The 22919-nt window shown below is 51.2% G+C and overlaps 5 protein-coding genes across 5 annotated transcripts; 3 read left to right on the forward strand and 2 right to left on the reverse strand.

Moving 5' to 3' along the window:
• Nucleotides 1-22: 22 nt before the first annotated feature.
• On the forward strand, nucleotides 23-1012 carry Z520_11737 (uncharacterized protein; the record flags this gene model as incomplete). Its single annotated transcript, XM_016782225.1, has 1 exon — nucleotides 23-1012. One exon carries the CDS (start codon nucleotides 23-25, stop codon nucleotides 1010-1012), a length of 990 nt encoding a protein of 329 aa, XP_016626684.1.
• A 3362-nt stretch (nucleotides 1013-4374) lies between these two features.
• Nucleotides 4375-5823, reverse strand: Z520_11738 (uncharacterized protein; the record flags this gene model as incomplete). The annotated part of the gene is made up of 1 exon (XM_016782226.1): nucleotides 4375-5823. The coding sequence occupies one exon, from the start codon at nucleotides 5821-5823 to the stop codon at nucleotides 4375-4377; it is 1449 nt and encodes a 482-aa protein (XP_016626685.1).
• Nucleotides 5824-8616: 2793 nt separating this feature from the next.
• On the reverse strand, nucleotides 8617-9105 carry Z520_11739 (uncharacterized protein; the record flags this gene model as incomplete). Its single annotated transcript, XM_016782227.1, has 1 exon — nucleotides 8617-9105. One exon carries the CDS (start codon nucleotides 9103-9105, stop codon nucleotides 8617-8619), a length of 489 nt encoding a protein of 162 aa, XP_016626686.1.
• A 7633-nt stretch (nucleotides 9106-16738) lies between these two features.
• Z520_11740 (uncharacterized protein) lies at nucleotides 16739-17134 on the forward strand (the record flags this gene model as incomplete). The annotated part of the gene is made up of 1 exon (XM_016782228.1): nucleotides 16739-17134. One exon carries the CDS (start codon nucleotides 16739-16741, stop codon nucleotides 17132-17134), a length of 396 nt encoding a protein of 131 aa, XP_016626687.1.
• A 1251-nt stretch (nucleotides 17135-18385) lies between these two features.
• Nucleotides 18386-18958, forward strand: Z520_11741 (uncharacterized protein; the record flags this gene model as incomplete). Its single annotated transcript, XM_016782229.1, has 1 exon — nucleotides 18386-18958. One exon carries the CDS (start codon nucleotides 18386-18388, stop codon nucleotides 18956-18958), a length of 573 nt encoding a protein of 190 aa, XP_016626688.1.
• Between the last annotated feature and the right edge of the window lie 3961 nt (nucleotides 18959-22919).

The raw sequence follows: 22919 nt of genomic DNA on the forward strand, positions 1-22919 counted from the left end.
CAGCATGGACACCACCAACAGCATGGACACCACCAACAGCATGGACACCACCAACAGCATGGACACCACCAACAGCATGGACACCACCAACAGCAGAGCGGCAGAGCAACAAGATCCATCAAATCATCCACTCCTCGGTCTTCCCAACGAGCTGATCCTCACACTAACGGATTTTCTGGACCCAGAGTCGCGCCTCGCCCTAAGCCTTTCCTGCAAACAACTTCATAAACTTCTTTGGTCCCGACTTGACCTGACGATCAGTGACAAGGCCGCACGCATCCGGTTCGGAAAACTCGTGGAACGCGAGCACCCGGAGTACTTGACATGCCGTACCTGTGGCCGTATCTATGTCTGGCAGGAGACTTCATTCTCGGATTACGAATGTCCGTTCACACTTCAACATACGCGCGAGGAGACAAAATTCTCATGGACTCAGTGGATCTACGGAGAAGGCGATTCCTTGGAGATAACACGTGAGGTGGTGGACTTGGCCTTGCGCGACGACGGCATATCGTTGGATTACTTCGACGTGGGTGGCCTTGACCAAGGTGTTTCTCGCATCAATGAGGCACGAGTGGTTGATGGGCAACTGATTCTGGCTACTTGCGCAAAGGTGAGCGCAGACCCGGGGACAGAAATGTCCGTCATCCGCGACCTCGCCATGGAAGACCAGTGTTTCCATCTTACCGACAGACCCGAGGGCCCCATTTGGGATTGGATAGAAGTGATGGTCAGCGAGATGTATATGGAGGGGGAAGAGGACTGGGCAGAGTTCAAATGCTATCATTGCCAAACTGACCACGGGCTGAGTCTGATAAAGGAGAAGGACAGCATGACGATAATCTTTCAGGTCTGGAGGAATTACGGGCGAAGAGACGAGAGCAGGCTATCAGTGGACCAGATCTTTCATTGGAATCCCGTGTCTGAGCTTGAAGAAGATGAAGTTGAAGAGAGGGATATAGGCGAGCTCTTTGATTCCTGGGAGTCGAGGACTCCAAGCTATGGACCATAGTGGATCTTCTGCCATTCCTGGTACGCTCTGTCGGCTTTCTCTTCTGGCTGAAAGTTACAAGCTGATGTGGTTCTAGACCTTGGCTGTATCCACGGTACCTCGAAAACCTCAACATATTCGCAAACCTCAAAGCGCAAACTGCAAACTGCAAACTGCAAACCACCGAGAGTTGAAAGATGGAGCTGTCTCAAAGGGAGCAGGAACTGGCACGGGTTCGGACTCGTCTGAGATGAAGAGTGATGCTGTGCGTTGCTAGCACAAGGAAAACAAAAGTGTGAATCTGTTACGAGTATGGTATCAGGACCTACGCCACACGGTAGGGACTGACTGGTTGTTACGAGTTGACCTTATGGCCGCAGGAGCCAGCTCCAAAGAAGAAGGTGTCCCGACGACTTGGCACAGATGCTAGGGAACACAAGAACCAATGGAAGCCGGTCACGTGATAAAGAACCCACAGACATATGCGGTATATTACAGAATGTCACAGAGTACGTAGAGCGCGAGAGCACATGCTCATTAGACAGCGGAAGTCTATATATATACGTAGGTAGCCCGTTGTAGAGAGGACCCTCGTAGTTAACCTAAGTTCATAGTCGAACCGTATAGGTTCACAATGTCACCACTATAAGACTTACCTTATCCATCTCAGCTAGTGAACCACCTTAAAGTACGCACCCGCACGGGGTATAGTTCGATTTATAATATTTTAACCACCGTCTAGTATAGGCAAGAGAGAAGTAGAGGTTCAGGCCTAAGGAGACCCGTTCGGTTAGTATTCTTAGAGAAGAAGGCCACGGTTAAATATAAGGGGGCCCTCACGGCGTCCACCACCCCTTCGAGATATTCCATCACTACGGTATAACAATACGATGACGAGATATTCTATTACTACGGTATAAAGATACGATAACGAGACATTCTATCACTACGATATAAAGATACGATGACGAGATATTCTATCACTACGGTATAAAGATACGATAACGAGATATTCTATCACTACGGTATAACGATACGATAACGAGATATCCCGTTACTAGGACACGATAGAGAAGTTTTACTTAGAAAACAACACCATAAGGAAGAGAGATACCCTCAGAAGAAGAAACACTCGACTCTAGTAACGTAGTATAAAGGGAGTCGCGACCCTATTAGAGGACTACCACGCACGAGGACGAGGAAAACTACCTAGGAGAAGGTGATATCTATATTAATAATAGAAGTAAATCTAGAAAGACGCCGGAAGGAACCGGAAGAGAAATAAAAGGCTAATAGCTAGTATAGTAGAAAAAAAAAAGGCCGATACTATGTTACGAGTCGCCTTACAACACGTGAGGTGTCAACGAGCAAACCCGAGGTGGTTTACTTGGTGATATAGCAGTGGGGCCCAATGTAGCAGAGACGGAAACCAAGTGTATAGTATATAGCTATACGCAAAGCGAGTAACCGAGAACAACTCGATTCTTTGTAACTGAGGTTGACTATGTTAAAAGCTATGGACTTGTGCTGAGATTATATAGACAAAGGAGATTCGTATGGATCTGTGTGGCTCTGTTCAGCCTTGGGAGCACAATAGAGCCCGCCGCTCTGTGTGGCTCTGTTCAGCCTTGGGAGCATAACAGAGCACATCACGTGCCCTGGCTCGTGTCGTCACTCCTTTCGGCAAACCTTCTCCCTTGTTCCTGTGCTGTGGCCGTCCTTTTGGCCTGTTCGTAACATATATACTCTCGCGCTCTACGTGCTCTGTGATATTCTATAATATGCCGCATATATCTATGGGTTCTTTATCACGTGACCGGCTTCCATTGGTTCTTGTGTTCCCTAGTATCTATACTAAGTCGTCGGGACACCTTCTTCTTTGGAGCTGGCTCCTACGGCCATAAGGTCAACTCGTAACACTAAGTAACTCTTCCGTAGCTAGTCTTTTAACTCCCTTACTAGAATTAGATAAGATTACTCGAGAACGAGTTATAGTCTCCTACGTCGCGACCTAATTAGCTATTAGGTTACTCCCCGTACGGAGATATCGTAGACGCTCGACCTTTATACGCCTAGCTCTTTCTATCTTAAGCCGAGTAACCTTAGCTTCTAGTTATTCCTCTAATAGATCTTTAAGGCCGGCACTATAATCGCTATTAGTAAGAGTAGCGACGGTAGGCCGCGGAACTATCGGATCCGCGCCCTTAGTCTACGATAAGACCGTAGGTATAATATTCGGTTCGGATATATTAAGAAATGTATCCTACTAGAATTAGGTATAGTATAATTCTATAAAGGCTACCGTCGTAGGTCTTTTTGTACTACGCTAGTAATTCGCTATTAGCTTTAATAGTATCACCGTATATAAGGTAAGCGTTGAGAATTATCAGGACCTACGTTATACGGTAGGGACTGACTAGTTAAACTATATACTATTGTAACTATCTATAGTTCCTATAGATAACGACTCAACGCTTAAGAAGTAAGAGGAAATCATTCCTACCCGATTCGGGAGGGGGTTATCTCTTATAGCTTCTCCGCCCTTACTGTCACGTGGACTAGGCACTAGGTATCCCTTTACCCGGTAGCCTTGTGCCCTTAGCCTTGTCTCTTGACAGCCTTGTGTGCAACACCTATTTCTTCTGCTATATATACCCCACCCGATTCAGGTGTGGTGCATATGGGCACTGAGGGTAGCAATTCGTGACATATGGGTCCAAGGACTAGGCTAAGCGACGAAGGATCAAACTTGGTTGACTATGGAGAAATGTTCTTTTGTTGGGCTGGTTGAGCAACTGATCAGCAGCACTGTGCAAGGGCGCCGCAAGCAGCGTTCAGAGTTGAGCTCGCACCACAATTAGTGAGCTGACGCCGGGGTAATCTCAGTGCTATGGCTGGAAGACAGTTTTTGGGACATTGGTATGGGGACTCAGATCAGATCAGATCCACTGTCCTGTTTATCTTGGTTCTTCAACAAAAACATGGAGACAATGGAGCAAAGAATAGTACGCAACGAGCACACGGATACGGCGGAATACCAATCATTGTTCATATTTGTTGAGATTCTCTAAAATGTCCGCACTGAGCTTCTGCCGGGCTGGCTGTCTAACCCATTCCACCCTTGTACCCAAAAGCGGTGACTGGTCTGGATAGATGCATCTGACATTACGACCTGCGTGACAGTCAACTTCTCCTCAGCGCATATCATTGGTTCTTGTCCCGAACCTCGCCCAGTCCACTGTTCATGCAATTCCAACTGATCCCTTGGTGACAGTCTTGCTCCTGTTTGCCCCCTGCATCTGCCCTTCCCTCCCAACCCTGCTCGCCGTTCTTCGCGCCTGTTCTTCCTTCCCGGTGCCGCCTCCACCTGCGTAGACACAAAGTTAGTCCCACGTTGAGGTTAAGCCTCGCTGCACAGCTTGACTTGGCTCTTCATAGTCAAGCCCGAAGGGTTGCGGTCTGTGCTGCATAGACCACACATCGAAGGAGGCGGGTTCCCGTAGATGGAACTCTTGCTCAATCGCATGCAGGGTCGGACAGGATTGCGAGCCGTATTTGGTCGCCCGGAGTCGTATCTCGGTAGTGCGACCTCTGAGTGTGAGCTGCAGCTCGTGGACTCCTGGCACATTGGTGAGAAACATACCCACGCCACGCAAGTGATTTTCATAGACCCGGGCCGCATTCCGTGTGAATGGCCTAGCGAATTCCATCTCCGCACGACCAGATATTGTCGACCTCGCGCGATAATCGTCATCAATCTTCACGCACGGTGGGCATCTGACAATTGCATGCGAAGACACGTTGATGAGGCCCTGCACCACTTCCGACAAGTCGAGAAGCCCATGGAAATCAAGGGTTTGGAGTCCACTGGGTAAATTGACGAAGCAATTGATGGGTGCCGCCGCGACATTCCAATGACCAACGAAGGTGAGTTCTTTCAAGCCCCGCATGGGCGTATAGTCAATGAGCTGGCTGGAGCTACCGTCTGAATACACGCCTATTTCAGCGATATAGAGTTTGAGTCTCTTGAGGTGCCGTTGATGACGCCCAATAGCTGCCATCAAATTGTTCACGCAGCGGTACTCGAGATCTCGCGTTAAATCATAGCCATGAGACGACTGGAGCTCCAAAGTCTCTAGGGATGCCGGCAAGCTGAGGATTGTCGAGATTACGTCTGGGTTTAACGAGCCGTCGTAGAACATTGTAAGGTGCTTCAATCGCGTGGAATGGGCCGGCGGCAGTGGGTCGTCGGTGTCATCGAGGAAGGGGTGCATCACTTTTAGCGTTGTCAGGTTGGGTGCACAAAGTAAAGGGTTGATCCAAACCGGTTGCCATGTATCACTGTAGAGAGTGCACTCCCGTAACTCCGCAAGATCAGCGCGTCCGAGAGCGATGTTCAGCGCAGCGAAGAGATGCTTGTTGTACTGGAAATTTGAGTGAATATGCAACGTCCTGAGTTGATGAAATTTGGGTATGGCACGAACGACACGTGCAAAGAAAGGCGGACTGGCGCTTGGGGCATCCAGCTGCAGCCGTCCAGTGAGCGAATATGTTTGCGGGTAGACCACGAAGGTTTTTACCAGGTTGAATCTCTCTGGGCGCTCTTTCAACATGGATTGGAGTCGATCCTCTTGAAGGTCATCTGCCACGTGGAGAAAGCGCCAGAAGGCCCTCTCAGACAATTCCTGAATCCTTTTGCACGTCACCCGGAATGTTCGGACATGACGGCGATTGTGCGGCCAGGGATCGCTATCCAGGCAATCGATGATCTGGGTGATGATTTCGTTGGGGAGACCGAGCAGTGTTTTCTTGTTGGTCACTGGAGATGCCATGATGTGCGTGTGTTGCGGCGACGTTTATATGAGAAGCTTGCATGAAGTCAAGAGTGGGGATGCAAGTGCAGACTATATGTACAAAGTGCCCAGGAAGTGCTGAGCGGGGCATACAAAGACCAGCCTGGTTCATTGTGGCATGACTCTAATTAGGGCATATAGTGCAAGAGGCAGTGAAAGAGCAGAGATCAAAGGAAGCTGCGAGGCTTTGTTCAGCCTTGCGAGCAAGGATTGATACACACCGTCGGTGATGAAAAAACCAAAATTTCGATCCCGAACTATCGAGGCTGATATTTCAAGATCTGGCACGCGAACGTGTATTTGCTTGCTTCGCACACGCTCCTTTCACCAAAAGGATATTCCAATTTCAATTCGGCACCTACCGTCGCTTTTTCGTGTCCCTGCACTAACGGTGCACCAGCGCTGCTTCCTGGTATGATACTCTGCTTAATCTTCAACAACTCGATGCTTTCCGAAGTAATTCTTCTTTTCCTGGAACATAAGATATCTCTCCTTATGTTTACTGGCTTCTCTCCGCTCGCCACTTGCACCAGCGCCATATCAAAGCGCGCTGCCATCCTCACCTTCTAAATTACTGGCCGCTAAATACGAGTCCCTCGTCTCAAGTGTGACTGCTTCTTCCATCTCCCACAGATCTTCGACGTCGTTCGAGCTAGCGTCATCTGTCTGCGACTGTTGTTACATCCATATACCGAGACGATATTTTGACAGTCACCGATACATATGTTCTCGGGGACTCTGAATAACAACATAATCAAGGAGGAGGTCAGGAAGCCGGAGCCACTGCTGCATACGCGCAAAGACAATCTGACAGCCTCATAGTGGCCAGACACAACCCCCGGGTGGACCATAGTTGAGGTACGTGGATTGTTTTCAAATGCTATCAAGATACTGGCTTCGAGACATTTCCAAGCATTGTCGATCCGAAAGTCGGAAAATTCTTCAGGCACCATTGAAGAAGACCCCTGCCAAATCAATATCATCCGTCCGAATATTGAGCCTACCAGACGGTCTGAGGCCAGCAAATAAGCTCGGAGCGAATGAAACAAAAGTTACAGTACTGGACCAACACATCCTGGAAACCGTAAAGCCAGATCCGAAACAAAAGATGGATACCACTTGCAAAGCGCCAAACAAAGCAATAATGCAACAATGACTGTGATGAGAAAGACAAAGGTGTCTACAGCGCTTGATGGACGGGTCAATAAGCACAATGTCTTCGGGGAATTCAGGGTACTCTCTGCGATCTGCGCAGTCTCCATGCCACCCTCTTTCCTCCCAACATTGGTTGGGCTATTTTTGTTTTTCGAGCAAGGAGGTGATGCCTTTTTGCATCGCCACCACCACAACTGCTTGAACTCGCGCACGACGACAACTTTCGAGCTGCTAGAGAGGGATTCAGAGTTGTCAATGGATCCGTCATGACTAGTCTGGTAACGTTTGACTATAGTCAGGACCTTGTCGTTGACTAGGTACAGTCTGACTAGCAGGAGGCCGAGGTTCCTAAATAGGTATAGCGTAGATATTTATGGAGTACTATAATTAGCTTACTATAGTCCCGAACAGGTGTAGTGTCCAGCGCCTGGTGGCTATCGTATAACTATGGCCTGGATGGTGAGTGACCAATAGACGACGCTGCTATTGCCCTGAGAATTGAGTGAAGATGGTCGGATGCCTCGAGGCAGCTCATGAAACCAGAAAATGCTCAAGGAACAAGCAATCTGGTAAAACCCCACCACCTCGCGCCATCCCTGAATGTCCTTGAACACTTCGGCGTGTGGCACACAGGATCAATAGAGGAGACAGTGTTTGCTGGGTGCAACCTTGGGTGAGACGCTGCCTCATGACGAGTCCGCAGCTGACCCCATATTGTTTCTCTTCAACAAGGTCGACAATAGCTGGGGCAAGCTTTCCTCAATGATCTTGAGTTTAGGAGCGATACGCCTCGTCTCTTGGTTCAGCGAAGACATCACACAAAGCATTAGGGGGTATCACACGTTTCCAACCGAGTCAGGATCGGTCTTCGACTCATCGTCCAAGCTGGAGATCTTCACACATTACAGGCCAGCGTGCAGCAAAGACACGTTTGATTTCCATGAACATGATACCAGTGCTGAATGACACCATCGTTGTGTTGCTGCTGCCGCCGACAAAGTGTGGACGTTGAAAATGGCGCTTTGGAATTCCCGGGCCTCGTGGAAGGAGTCTCAGAGCGTGGGCTCCTCGACCATGTCAATGCACATGTGCTACCAAAGGGAATCAATTCCCATATAACCTCACGGACGTGAGAGCTTTTCCAGTGAGGGAGTTGTCGGCTGTTTTCCCAGTACAATTACGATAAGGAAATGAGAGAGAACATCATGGCCAAACTGATTCTCCAGCTGAGGAATAAAGGAGTTGGGACTTTTTCTCGTCTTGCTATACTCGGTACACACATAAAACCCATCCAGCTAGGTCACGGGACTCTCTTGATGCCGGTAGATATTGCCAGGCAAAGAGGGTAGAGATTTTCCATGTCAAGAATCGATCTGAATTCCGTGGATCTCAACCGACTCTGGTTTCCCATGCTGCTCAAGGTGATGAACCCCTCCAGGCTGCTATCATATCCATTGCAACCCACTTTCAATTTCGCCCGCGGCCCGCATTCAGCTGTGTCTCCTGCGTTCTTCCAGCTCGCTCTGCGCGTACAATCATGCTTCCACTCTCCTGGCTCAGGCGCTCATTTGGTAGGGTAATTTGTCGACCACTGTAGTCTCGTGCACCCATCTCCATCTATCCGGTGGACCCCTCTCGTTCTCCTTCCAGCTTCGAGACCCGGGCGTCCAAGTCATCCAGGGTCGAGACAAACTCGCTTATGTACCTGTCGTTTCCTTGACATTCTCCTCTCAGCCAATTAACCTCTCCTTCCAAACTATCCTGCCGTGAGCTTGTAGACTCGTCATTGCTGGTGCACTCCTTCACATCGCCTTGCAGATCCACTATCTGAGAGTCGAGGTTGTCAAGCCTGTCTTCGATCTCACTGACCCGGTCCACCAGGTTCTGCACCTTCTCCTGAACTTCCCGCATCTGATTCTCCATCCGAGTCATACGTTCAAGCGTGTCGATGTGGGTTTGGGCGAACCTGGTGTCGATTCCTCGGCCGGTCCCGAAGTGGATGAGAGCCTGGTAAAACAGGTTGGTTTGTTCCGGTGGAGGCATGTCTTGGGGAGGTTGATCCGTGCTTTGGTTCGATGGATCTGTGCTTTGTTGTGCTGGATCCATGATGAGGGACGGTGTCAAACGATTTGGGATCTGCAAAGTGCTTTGAAAGCTGTCAAGTACTTTTTGATGAAGGGTGGTTTTGCTCGGAGAGATGTTTTCTGGTTTAGTAGAAGATGGAGTGGGTTAAAGAGAATGTTTAGCTCCGTGGAACGTGGCAGTTGAAGGAGGCAGTGAAGTGATTCAGTGACACATGACAGTGACGCCTAGTGGTGACACGAGGCAATCTGATACAGTGAATTTCAGTCTTCTCACCACCGAATTCGAGTCATTGTGGACCATGAAAGCTGCCAAAGACTTCTTTTTCAATATGGCTTGTTAATATAAACGTTTTGAACAAAGCATCCCGTGCACCCTACGCACGCAGTGCACGACTCACGAGAGCGCTATCTCTCTGTTTACTGTGTCCCAGGAGTTCCTGGACTCGCATTTTGGGACGCGCTGCCTCACTCGTCACAGCCAGGGCAACTCCCTTTCACATTCAACCACTACTGAGACTGGTGTAACTATCTCCAAACACTTCGACCACTCCAACCATTCGAAATGCCCGTCAATCAAGCCAACCTTTCCAACCGTTTCAACCAGTTTTCGATCACTTTTATTTGACGCACATCATGGACTCACCACAGTCTGCTACCTCCAAACCGACAGAGCTCGAAAAGATCAGAGCAATGCTCGACCGCTATCGCCAACTGGAGCAACGCCTTGCAAGTATTAATGAACGTGTCAAGAGCATCCGGCACCAGGTCGATAGCATCACGAACAATCTGGACGGGGCCGACGGAAAATGTGATTCTGACGACCACAGAGTCTCGTATGCCAAGGTTGATTAGGTGTTTCGAAGATACCGATGCACGTTGCAACCCGAGCCGCGCTCTGTCGTCACCAAATCAATTCACCCAGTGTATCCAGAGTGACCCATACCCTTTCAGTCCACGTCCAAGCGGTCAGCAAAGTTCAGGAATCTGTGTGTGGTGGAGTTAGGGGAGCGGCGTCGCATCGGTCTTGGTGTTGATAGTCATCTGTCTGGGTATTTTCTTCTGTTCTGCCTGCCTGCCTGCTTGTGTGAAGGCTCGGAAAGGGGAAGCCGACGACCTGTCAGCCTCATGTGAGGCTTGGGCTCAGGCTTGCTGACGAATGAAGTACTCGACCTTCAACGTCGTCATATCATCCTGTACACCTTTGCCATCGTGGCCTGTGCTGGCTCGTTGGACCGCCACGCCGGCTCCTCCATTGATAGGTTCAACAGAAAACATTCACCAAAGATCGAAAGCTGAATACTGGAAACTGCAGATTGCACGTTCCCCATTCACAGCCTTTCTTCTTCTGGTTATCCTGAATTCGAACACGGATTGTTCCAGTACCAGCCAGTGCGGTCCATTCCCAAATGATTGCAGACATACGCGGAGACCATTCCCGAGTATGTGAGTATGTATATCCTGCCTTTGGATCCCTTCCGCCCCCTATGCTTCTCCCGCTATGCTTCTCCCCGTTTGCCTTTCTGTCTCCCTGTCCAATCGAACTTACGAGCACCAGCCTCGAACTGAACCATTACGTCTTTGGTAATTCAGTCCGGCTTGTTTCCTTCAACCTTAGTTGAAAGACGATGCTATCGAAGCCCGTGCAGATAATTTCCCCTGATTTGTGGCTGATCTTGCGATAACTCGAGTCCTCTTCCGTCGGGGCTGTCGCGTAAAAGTACCATCCGGTCAATAGGATGCTTGCGTTGGCATTGTCGGGGTCGCTGAGGAGGGAGTCTTCGAGCGAAAAGTAGCTGCAGCTTGTTTTGTGTCTCCTCATTGCCGATACAGGATGGCCAGCGTGACAGCGTGCATCAACCACGACACCACATGGTGTTGGATGGTATGATATGCAATCCAACCGATCAAAAGGCTCCTCTGCCGATAACTATTCAGCTGCTACTTCCCTGATCGCGGCGACGTACCTTCGAACAGGATGTCTGACCGATCAGTAGCGCACGGTTCAAGGCTGATGGACACAGTGCGGATTGCACCTCTTTGTCTGAAATTGACAATCCGGGCATAACATTGATCACGAGACAGCCCGCAAGCCACTTTGCTGAAGGAAAATGCGCCTCAATCAACCTCGCCGCATTTCCTTCAAGCCCTTATTGATTGCCCTCCAGAGACCTGGAAAACCGTGGGCGGCGCAAGAATGGAAGGACGGACATTTTGAGACACTGGGCAAGGCTGTACAGGCTGAGTATATAAGGTTCACCATACGAGGTTGGGCAAGGCTGACAAGACTGACGAGGCCGAGATCGGCTGAGTCAGGCAGGAAAAGGCTGAGCGAGGCTGGACGAGGCTAGACAGAATCGGCTCAAGAAGGCTGAAACAAGCACGAGGCTGAAACAAACACGAGGCTGAAATAGGGACGAGGCTGAGAAAGGCTGAGCACACGAGGCTTACATGAACAATTCCCCTGTGCACTTTCTTCCTCCAGATGACAGCTCGACTACCTCCCAATCGATGCCTGCTGTGCCGTGTCTGCCCCGATATCACCAGATCTGCACCAGATCTACTCTTCGCGTCCACGCGGCAGACAAGCGTTGCCGGCAAGGTTCCAGACAATACTGCACAAATACAGGCTTTGGGCATGAGGACCAACGCCAAAGACCATCGTATTGTTCCACTATGAGGTAGAGACCTCCAAGCTTCTTTGGCGCTGTCCGTAACGAAGCAGATTGCATGTCCCCACCATATTTTACTTCTACAGGCCAGTTCATCGACCCACACGATAGCCACGACCGCTCATCGCCGCGATGTATCTTCGCGCTCAGGACCCCTTGTCGCTCGTCTCAACTGTGACTGCTTCTTCCATTTCCCACAAATCTTCAACGTCATCCGAGTGTCATCCATCTGCGGCTAGTCTTCCATCCATACACCAAGACGAAATTTTAACACGAAGGCTGCCTCAATCTCGATTCCGCCGTAGTTTCGGATGTTGGAGTTTCGGTGCTCTTCATCCGTTAAATTTCTGAAGGGCGTGGAGATCGTACCCACGTGCATCCGGACAGCGGGTGTCGCATGTGGCTACGCCATGTTCAACTGCGAGGATTACCGCGGGGCCACCATCAAGGAATATGCTGGGCCAGCAATGATGTTCCTCTTCAACATCATGTTCATCTCGCAGGCGCAGTCCCTGCTATTGTTTCTCATCACCACTCCAGCCTAAATTCTCCTGCTATCCCTGTCCGAGGGTAAGAAAGAGCTTCAGAAGAGACTTTCAACCGCTAATCCTGTCCAGATATGTTATTGTATTGCCGAGCTCCAAGTTGCCGTAGCACCCATTGAAGCCACGTTTGAGGATGACGACAATGTCTTTGCAGACATTACGCACAAGCAGGCCATGGCGCTAAGAAGCAATAAGAAGATGACCAATCGACTTCGTCTAGGGACGACGGCGATGGGGCTGGCGATACAGTAAAGGGGCCTGGTCGTTCAGGGCATCATTGGCTCATGGAGAACGAATCATTGACCCTGGTTGCTCTTAAAAGTCAGACCTGGATCACGGCCAAGCTGAACAATCCCTCGCCGAAGCATGTCAGCCACGTCATCGGAAGGTCTGAAATCAAGGCTGCGGATCCAGGGAAAGTGAAGTTGACAGTGCCATGACATCGATGCATACGTGGATCATATTGTCATTCCACTCTCGAAGTGAAAGCCGTTGGAGAACAATTATCCCTGTCAGGTCTCACATAGAGGTTCTCTGAGCCTGCGTAGGAGCTCTGGGCTGGTGTGTACGATATTGGCAAGTCACTTGCGAAACCACAAGAGCCTTGTCAGATCAGTAAGGGGCGAACCCAAACGTGGTGGTATGCTTTCGATGACTCGGAGGCTTCTTCGTGGCATGGAAACGTCTCCAAGAGAGAATCCCAAGACAGTTGACGAGTTGTATGAACCAGGTCACGAGTCGGACGCTTCCTGGTGTACGTTTTTGCCAGACAGAGCCAAAGGCGCAATTGAGTGTGGTGTCGATGCCCTTGAATCCCTCGTTCATCTTCTAGGCAATGAAGTTGGTCGACCCTATTGGAAACCTCCTACATGCTCAAGTCGATCGGTCTCGCCGTGCCAAGGTCTCCAGCGAAGAAGTCCGGAAGCCTGCTCGCCGGGGTCGGGAAGTGGAGGCAGATGTTGCTCTCGTGTAAGTCGTGATGGGAGACAGGCGCCGTTGACCTGATGGAGGTGCTCAGTGCAGTGTAGCAGGTTGTCAAGGAGGCACCAGAGCAGTGAGCCCAGCGTACCTGTTCTGCAAAGGTTGCATTTGTCGCTCGGCAGACCCACAGAGCGTCGCAGACTCCGAGGCTGTCCGTTGCTCAGTCGGTAGGTGACTTAGATCACGATCCCTTTGATCTCAAAAAGTCGCAAAAGATCGAGTCTCTTGCACGACTTCTTGGACATCAAAGGGATCGTGACAAACGATATGAAGGTTGTCCTCAAGGTTGCCTCTTGGAACTCCGCCTCGGACACGCCGAACGACTTCAGTAAGGTCGAAGTTGTTGGACTTGACTTCCAATGGAGGGACTCTCTGGCTGCAAGTCCAGTCCCGTCGGATCTGGAGCTCTTTGTCCTTCTCCAGCGGAGATGAGATAGTGGAGAACTATGTGGCGAAAGCACACTGCAATTGCGGCAAGGAGCTCGTGTCGCACGGGCGGGAGACCAAGTTCAAAGCAAGGAGACCGACAGCAACGGACCAACCGTGGTGACCGCTCCCAAGACTCCTCCTCAGGGGCAGCATCTCTCCTCACGCTTGGAGAGCGCAGGCGACATAGAGTACAGCCCTTGCAGCCAACTTATAGCGCGGAAGTGCAGTAGCCAGCGGCTAGTCCAAGGACAATTTGTCAAAACTGAAGGATTTGACGGCCAGCCTCTTGTAAGATCATGTGACAGTGATTACGTGATAAATTACGTGATTACACGTATATTAGTATGGCGTCAGCCACCAAGTAGTTGCAATCCTCAAGGGACCTTTCAACCTCAGTTTGATATATTTCCTAAGACGCTCCGGTGCTCGAGGGTTGATTGCGGCCGAAACGCATCTAGATGAAGGAGGCAATAGGTACAGTAGCATGGAGAACGACGTAGAAATGGAGACTGAAGGTATCGAGGAGCCGGCGAACAGGGCGAGGAGGAACATCTTCGTCTGGATCTTCAGCTGGAGCTTGCTCTTGAAGCTAGAGTATATTAGTGATAAGTTATGATGGAAAGATTACTCCATACCTGTTCAGTTTCCAGTAACGGAATTCTCGTAGTCGATGAGTGGGAGACTTTCAATATCTCGGGTGCTGTATGAGATTCCGCTGGCTGAACAGTCGGGATCGTTTGTCGTTGTGAAGGCAGCGAACTGGTCATCACTTGATGCACCACCTGGTCAATAATAGCCTTCCGTTCCTCTCCATCTCGTCGGACGCACTTCGCCTCCCCTTTGTCTCGTTTCTGCGTGTCGCCGACCATTGAGCCACATTCAGTGTTATTGTGTGATAGGATAGAGGAGTGTTGCCGCCAGAGTTCACCGGGAAGACAGTGTGGCTCACGGAGTTAAACAGCCTCATATCCCTGGAGGAACCTTGGAGACATGTTGAATTGGGAAGCAGCAGCTGTGCTGCCTCAACATGTCCCCCATTGGCCCACCACGCCCATGCATGCCCCCTGAGTTTGGCTAAGTCCAGTCCGGACGAGATCGGTGGCATCCAACCGCGTTGCTGGCGTGTCGTGGAGGGCCAATCTGTCTTGATTCGTGTGAATGTTTTTGTCCTGCTCTGACATCTAGCCGCCAATCTCCAACTTCAGTGGTAATCCCGGCACATGTCCTGCCTTTCGCCTTTTACCTGGTCTCGACAGGCTTTGAATGCATGGCAAGGCGCTTGGTTCGGGGGTCCAAGTTGAATTTCCACAGACGAACTCGATAAGAAAAAAAAGACAGACACTCCTGTCGAAGTCCGCGCAATCGGCACAGCGAAAAGCCGTCTTTTAGGTCCGGATATAGTTCGCGACGTCCTCGAGATCGACGGCTTCAAGTCTTTTTCGTTTGATGGCTCTCAACAGTTCACTGGGAGGACACCTGCAACACCAAGTTGTCGTTGCAGGTAAACGCTGCTCGCCACGAATGGTATGAGACCTGAAGAAGTCACTGAAGAACAATTTCGGCAATTTCCCCAACGCCTCGATTTTGTCTCCTTGAGAGAACCACAGGATGCTATCTTGGAGTGCATGTCCATCGGGATGTATGTATTTGCACCTTTCGCTCGACATGGGCGAGGATTTATCGAGCTTTGCTTGGGTCTCAGCTCGAGAAAGAAAGATGGTTCAACGTACGAAAGATCAAAGATCGTTGAAGTCAAAAGCATGACGCCAAACCTAATCCCTAAGGCAAATGTCCCTGGCTTCGTATTGATGCTATCAAGATGGCTCCTAGAATTCCATGTGTCAAAGAAATATCTTACCGCTGCGTTCGGGAAAAGGTGGAAATCAGGCGTCGGAGAAATGTATAAAGCCCTTGTAACGACATTCTCTTGAACATTTTCTTCAGTCACCCGGGATGGTGGTCTATTGGCGAACTCGTGGTCGTGGTAAGATCGTGTGTTACTTCAACGTCCATCATTCTCTGCTCCACATTGTAAGTTGGATTCTACCATTGGCCGGATGATCAATTTTGTCTCTCTCTCTCTTCTTTTGTCTTTTTGGACGTCGCCATCAACGCGACAGAACTTGTCAATACGACACTCGGGGCTACTGGGTGTTCGCGCCAGCGGCTCTGCCTGGCTAGCAGATGGGGACCGGCCGGCGGCGGGTCGGGCCCTGATCGAAGGCGGTTGGGGCAACAGTTGGAGGGATCGGAGGGATCTGCACCACTTGCAATGCAAGACTGGTTGGTTGACTGTGGGGGATTCGACATCGCGGCCATGATGAAAGGAAGATTTTGCGGGTGCAGGCGTATCACGCTTTGAGCGATGGAATTGATGGATTGTAGTATGAAGGACTCCGTGGAAGGTTTTGGCAGGACAACAACAATGAAAGGCGCAGACATTGACCGGCGCAGTCACGTGCCTGCGCTAGCTGCCTGCGATGGTGAGAATGCGAGAGTTGCTGCAATTTGGATACCGAGGCATTGACTAATAACGCGAGGCAGGTTTCGCGAGCACGTGCGCACGTACTGGACTGCCACGGCCGCGACGCGGTCGGCCAGTCACGTGTCAAATCCCCTGCGATTGTCGGATCAACGCTTCTCCATCTCCGGGCCTGCGTGCGCAGTCTGTCAAGGTGCTCCCCAGATCAACTATTGTCTCATGTCTGCTCGAATCAATCCGTTCCTCTTCCCCCAGCAGGCCAGTTGTTTGATGCGGAACATTCATCTGTGCGACTGGTGTCATGATATATCCATTGAGAGGTCGCACAGCTGTTTAGAGCTGGTGCAGGCAGCCACAGCTTGAGCCTTGGGCTCGGTTTTCTCTGAAGCTTTCCGCCGTGTTCTAAGCCTCAACAGACCGATTGACAATTAGCCATCCTCACAAAGACGACGCGCACACACCCACGATCACGATGCCTCTCCTTGCGAGCACGGCGGGACGGACCGGATCACGGTCAACTTGTACGTCTCTCTGCGGCACCTGGCCGCAATGCCCTTCCTTGCCTGCGGCCCGGCTGCCTGCTCCCGCTCAACCCCTCGACAAGCACCCAATCCTTTCGCCCTCAATTCCGCTCTGCGTCACACTTTGGAACACAATTCCTCTCTCAAGATAGACGAGTCAAGTGGGCACGCAGAAACAAAGATGCGAGAGGGTCTGGGTGCGGCTTTCGGAAAGCCACCCCTTCCCCATCGGTCGAGGATGAAGTCCAAGAGGCTCGATAACATTGATCGACCGAGCTTGGACTCCTCGGACAGGGCTGCTGGCGGCTGGCCGAAGAAGATATCTCTCTATGGTCATCGTGGTCATCGGTGGCGAGCGCTCGTCGCAGAACGCGAAACATACGGCGAGGAAGACCTTGAGACTGTCCGGCAAGCTCACGCCTAAAGACTACGGGAATCTCGACGGGAGGACCTCAAGAGAACCATAAGAGAAGGTGCAAGCCTATACGGTCCAAGATACTACTCGTGGAGATGGCTATTCTGCCGAGCGAGCCATGTTGAACATTTAGGCCCAGTCTGATTTGCATTCATTGGTAAGAATCCGATCATGGGCGATCTGCCCCCACAATGGGTGTCTCGCTCGCCCCCGCAGACTGCTAGACGCTATTCTTCATGGGCGACGATGACTGCGATCTCACAGTCTCACAGTCTCACAGTCTCACAGTCTCGCAGTCTCGCAGTCTCGCAGAATGGCAATTCCGATACCCATCGAGCCCTCTGCTGCCAATTTCGATCTCGCCTGTTAGTCGATGTTGGGGCTGTGCCGCCACATTCCAGGAGAGGGTTGGACATGCTTGGCCGACTGTGCGGTGTGGCCTGCCAGCCATTTGCTTGTTGGAGGAGCGGTCGGGACTCGGGAGGGTTCTCCTGAATCTGGCCACTGCGCAAGTGTTTCAGAGACCTGGTTGACAGGCAGAGACTCTGCTGCTATTGACCCGATCACCCTCCCTTATTGGCATTGACTTTGGTTGACAGGCGCAGTTGACGTGTTGGTGGGAATGTTTGATTTGCTCTCCTCACTTCGGTTCCAGCCATCCGAACTTCACCATGCCTCATCGAGCCATTCAGCCGTGCCGTGCCCCCTTGACACCCCCTGGAGGCTGAGACCTCGACCACTCCAGCGTGCCCTCTTGCTGGTGATTGTCCAATAGCCAGCAGAGGTGGTGCAACGTGGGTGTCAGCTGGCCGCAACTCTTGAAGCTCAAGAGCTGAAGGCCAGAAAGCAGGATGGCCTGAAAGTAGCGGGGGCTGCACCGTACGAGATGCTCCCAACCTCTGACCGATCTCCGGGTAATAGGCATCCGACATTTGTTCGATCCAGGCCGTCGATCTGCCCTTTAGCTACGATCCAGTGCTCCAGTCGATGCACCGAGCCTCGTATCCTACCCCCCAGGGCCAGAAATGGTGGGTGGAATATTGGCCATCCCTTGCATTCAGCATATCCGGATTCCTCCCTTGCTTGGAGATCCATCAGCCGTCCAGCAAGAGTCCAAGACACATATAAACCCTCTCGGCTGGCCCACATGGACAACAAACCTTCAGCTTCTAGTTCTGGAGCTAAGCTCGGCCCTGATGCTTCAGCGGCAAGCGACCAGTCCAACAGTCACGCATCATCATCATCATCATCATCATCACCATGGCCACTCCCGACATGCTCGAACCTTTCCTCGACTTCACAGAGAAGTCCGACGGGCCGCCGGACGTTCGCTTTGTTCAAGCCTGGTGGCCAAGCTACATGGCTATCGACATCAAGGATCTCACGGCGGGCGAGCGGGAAATCCTCGTCCATGGTGGGAGAGCGGACAAGATGCTCAGCATTGTTAAGCGATCCCCCTCCTTCCTTGACTACGGCCAGCGGGGCTTGGCAGTTCTGATTTTTGGTGTCACCTCCTGGTCGACTCGGCAGCTCAGCCATCCCACCGGCGACAATCAACGAGTTCTGTGGGAAGCATTGCCCACCTGTTACAGCGGGCCCGTCACAATCTGTGCCAAAGATGGGCATATCGCGGAGGGAGGAGAAATCATCTCGGGGACCTTGATGGATTGGAGCGTGCAGGAGGATGGCAGCGGGAAATGCAAGCTCATGGAGTACCCCAAGCCCTTTACATTCCAGGTGGAAGACCTGATTGCGGGCACGCTGGTGAAACTCCAGAACATCAACCTGGCTCCCGGTTCTCTTCCCCAAGAGCCTGCTGTCGCTAGTGGTTAGGTTTGGATAAGTGGGTGGCCCGAATGGTAAGTCAGATCGCCCACCCTTGTGCTCCGGTGGTGCCAGCTAATCGGTCCTCCCAGATCACGGCGCCTCTGCGATTCGGCAGATCGTATGAGTACCTTTGTTTAGCGAAGCGTTGGTGGTGTGGAGTCGCAGGTTCGCCGGCTGGGGGATGGATGACCCAGATATAGGCTCGGGTGGGATCACGGACACAATGCAAAGGATTGGATGGGCCGAGTCAGGACTCAGGAGAGGGATTGGTTTCTCTTGTTTCAACAGGGGTGGGGATGCCTGGTTGTGTAACTTGTGTCGCATTGGCTTGCTGTTTGGTAGGATGTACCGAGTACCAAGAGATCCTCACCCAAGGCCCCGGCGCTGGCGCCAGCTTAACCTTGGGGGCGCTGATGGGCCACGGAAGCGAGCGACAAAGTTGAACTCTACCTACTCTGTAGCGTCCTCGCCAGTACGTCAATGTATCGGTACTCGGTACTCATAGAACCAACGCCCGTCGAAAACTAAATGGCGGCCACATGCAAACTTGAACTTGTACCGGATCTCAAAAGTCCTGGCTCTTCCCTTCAACTCTTCTCCTCAATATCTTCTCCGTCCCTCTGAAGTCCGCCGAATAATGCCTGTTCTCGCTTACCGGCCGGCCTGGGAAGAGTGTGTGAGAGAGAAAGCTTCTTCCCCTTGCCGAGAGTGAGTTCAACGTTTTGGACGGGTTTCGGCCGGAGAGATTATTCACCGAACCTTGGTTCCTCCCCAGGAATTGGCCCTGTGTGATCTCTCAGAGAACCATCGGGGAATTCCTGGGTGCCGGCCAGTGCCGGCCAGTCTTTCGACGCAACACTGCATGACAAGCACACACGCGCACTACCTACCTACGCGTTTTTGTGGCCACTACCTGGACTCGACGCTCTGGCTCTGCTGCTTCGGGGGACGGTTGATGGATGAGATGAATGGCGCTCTTGACGGGGGACCATAATGCAGCCGTTTTTCTCGCCCTCACAACCAAACGCTCCCCCAGACCCAATCACCCAAGGAAATTCTCGCACGTGGCTGTGACGAGTTCCTTTCGTGGTCGGGATCGATTCAAGCATCTTGTGTAACGCTAGTACCTGCAGACCCAATCACTCGTAGAGAACCTCGCACGTGGGAGAAAAAGGTCACTTTTGTGGTCGGGGCTGGCTCCGAGCACTGAGCTTGTTTGTGTAACGCTAAACGAGGTAGACCCAATCAATCGGGAGGACTCTTGCACGTGGTAGTAGCGAATGACGTAGGTGATCGGGGCTGGCTCCGAGCAATGAGTATGTTGTGTACCCTCGTACCTCGTACAGAGATTGGCAAAACCGGCTTCCTCCAAACTCTCTCATGTTGTTTTTTCGGAAGAAGTGGGGGAAATTAGCAGGCCTTGGCATTCTATAAACAGTAAAGTCTCTTCCACAAAGTGACCAATGAGAACTGTGATGAGATCAAACACAATTACGGATTATTTCGTGCCAGAAACTACCGTGATTCGTCTTGACAGCCTGGTTTCTCTACTTTCTCCCGAATAATTCCCACCAGAATAATTTCCCAGACTCTTGATTGAATCGTCCAATTAGAGTCTCAACCCCTCATTATGAGAGGGGCAATATAACCGGAGCTGGAAGTCTTTCTGGGGAAAACGATGCAGCCTTCACAATATGTGTCACTACATCGAGCATCGCGTAACTTACGGAACATGTACAGACCATATGATCACCCAGCTTGAGTTCCAGCGTTGTACCAGTTCCCATCTCCGAGGTGGTGGAATAGTCTGCTATGATGCAGGGCACGCCCCTACAGTAGCTCCGTCATCGACCAGAAAGAAGGGTCAATGCCCAGGATGTGCCGGTCGGTCGCTGAATACATATGTGAGAATAGTTTTGGTTCACGAATGGAAAATTCCTAACCAAAATAGAGCGTTTATGATTTTGATGACGACGGAAACCTTCACAAAACTTCAACCTCATCTGTTGATCCTCGGGGTTCAGGCTCGACTTAGGACGCTGGGAAAAAGCTGAATCCGGCAAAGCTGCCTAGTTAGGACTAGCTACGGTCTTTTCAAGGTTCCGGCGGTGTAAACAATATTCCATATTCTCGACTCGATGCAACTCCTGAGCATTTCTACTTTTCATGATGGCGACCGAGCCAATTAACTACACCTCCTTTCGTGCGTCACCAGATACATTGCTCACAGGTGGTACATCGAGTTTTATTCATGAGTTGGATGCGAATGCTGTTGTTAAAGTCCCGAAGCCTGATGATCTAAACCTCCACTCCGTCGAATGCGCTGTATACCTTCGCCTCGGGCGCCACCCTCGAATTGTCGATGTGTATCATGTTTCTCAGGGGGAAAAAAATTTGCTTATCCTGGAAAGGATGGACATGTCCCTACGAATGTTTCTCCGGCAACCCAGAGCGCGACCATTATCTGACGATCATATATTACTTTTCGCTGAACAACTCGCGGAAGGGTATATGTACTTGCACAGTAAAGCGGTGTACCATGTCGACATCGGAGCCCACAATGTTTTGATCAATAAATCTCGCTCCAATCTCAAGTTGTGCGATTTCGCAGGATCATCATTGGATGGCTCAGAACCACTGGTCTTTGCAGGATATCGAGCCCAATGTCCTTGGAGTGATGACCCAAGCACTGAGACCGAACTCTTCGCTTTCGGAAGCCTCCTTTACGAGTTATCAACAGGTCGCGAACCCTACGACGATAAGCCGTTGTCAGATATTAAAAGTCTGTTCCATTCGAAACAGTTCCCGTCTGTTCGCCATTTGGTCCTGGGGCCAGTGATAAACAAGTGTTGGATTGGACAATATACAGACACCAAACAACTCTTTAGCGATATACACCGCCTCCGGAGAACATACAAACTTCGCTCGGCTAAATCGTCTACACTTTTGCAGCAAAGCGTTACATATGGAGGCTTGTTTCTATCGATTGCGATTTGTATCTGGGTATCTAAGAGATGGAATCGCCGAGGCTCTGGCTAAGCATAACTGCTGTGACCTCACCGAACCCTATAACCCCAATCACCTGTGGAGACTCTTGCACGAGGTCGTGGCGCGTCGCTGTTGTTTTCGGGGCTCCTTCCGGGCATTGAACATGTGGCGTAACGCTATTGGTCGCTACTCCAGCTAGCGCCGACACGGCTCGCCCTTTGTTGCCCAGAATTTCTTGTGGTCAACCAACCCAACCAACGAGGAACCCGTCCATCCCATGCGCCTCCACTGATAAGGAGTCGCATCGGTACGTCCCCCGGGCCAATGGACGGATGGTCATGAGAATCCTCTTGCTGAAGGGAGCAGAAATTGGGGCCCCAGAACCTGCCCCCCAACTGCAGGTGTGCGGGTGGTTCATGTTGATCCGCAACGCTTGTACGGTACCTAGGCTGGGGCTACTAGCCGCCGGGCCCTTCGGCCGGCTGTTGGGTGGTTGATGTCTGAGCACGCCTTGCTCTTCATCGCCTTTAGTAATCAGATGATTGATGTCGCTTTGTATGAATTGGTTTAGTCTCGGTCTCTTTCTGTCGATGGACCAATTCATGTGTCTGTCTGATCAATTCCTGTACCAAGCATGCCCACGCGAGACGGGAATGGCTTGCTCGCCTCTTGGCCTGGAGACTCCAGAATCGTCAGACACAGGCTCGGTCAAGCGCTGCAGCCAGCCGGGGGAGCTTAATTAGGTATCCGGTGCTATCTTGGGCTTCGTACGCGGAACATGTTTTGGTAGAAAAAGAATATACCAGGTCCAAAAGGGTCATCACGTGGACGCCCATCCTTGGTCAATCTCCATCAAATTGGGGGGCGACTTGTTTTCTCTGCCAGGTCAATGCAGGCATGCTCGAAAAGAAGGGGGGGAGGGAGAGGGAGGGGAAGGGGAGAGAGTTGAGACTACAGTTGTCAGTCAATGAGTTCCATT

This window comes from Fonsecaea multimorphosa (assembly GCF_000836435.1).
Source record: "Fonsecaea multimorphosa CBS 102226 unplaced genomic scaffold supercont1.42, whole genome shotgun sequence".
Lineage (NCBI taxonomy): Eukaryota > Fungi > Ascomycota > Eurotiomycetes > Chaetothyriales > Herpotrichiellaceae > Fonsecaea > Fonsecaea multimorphosa.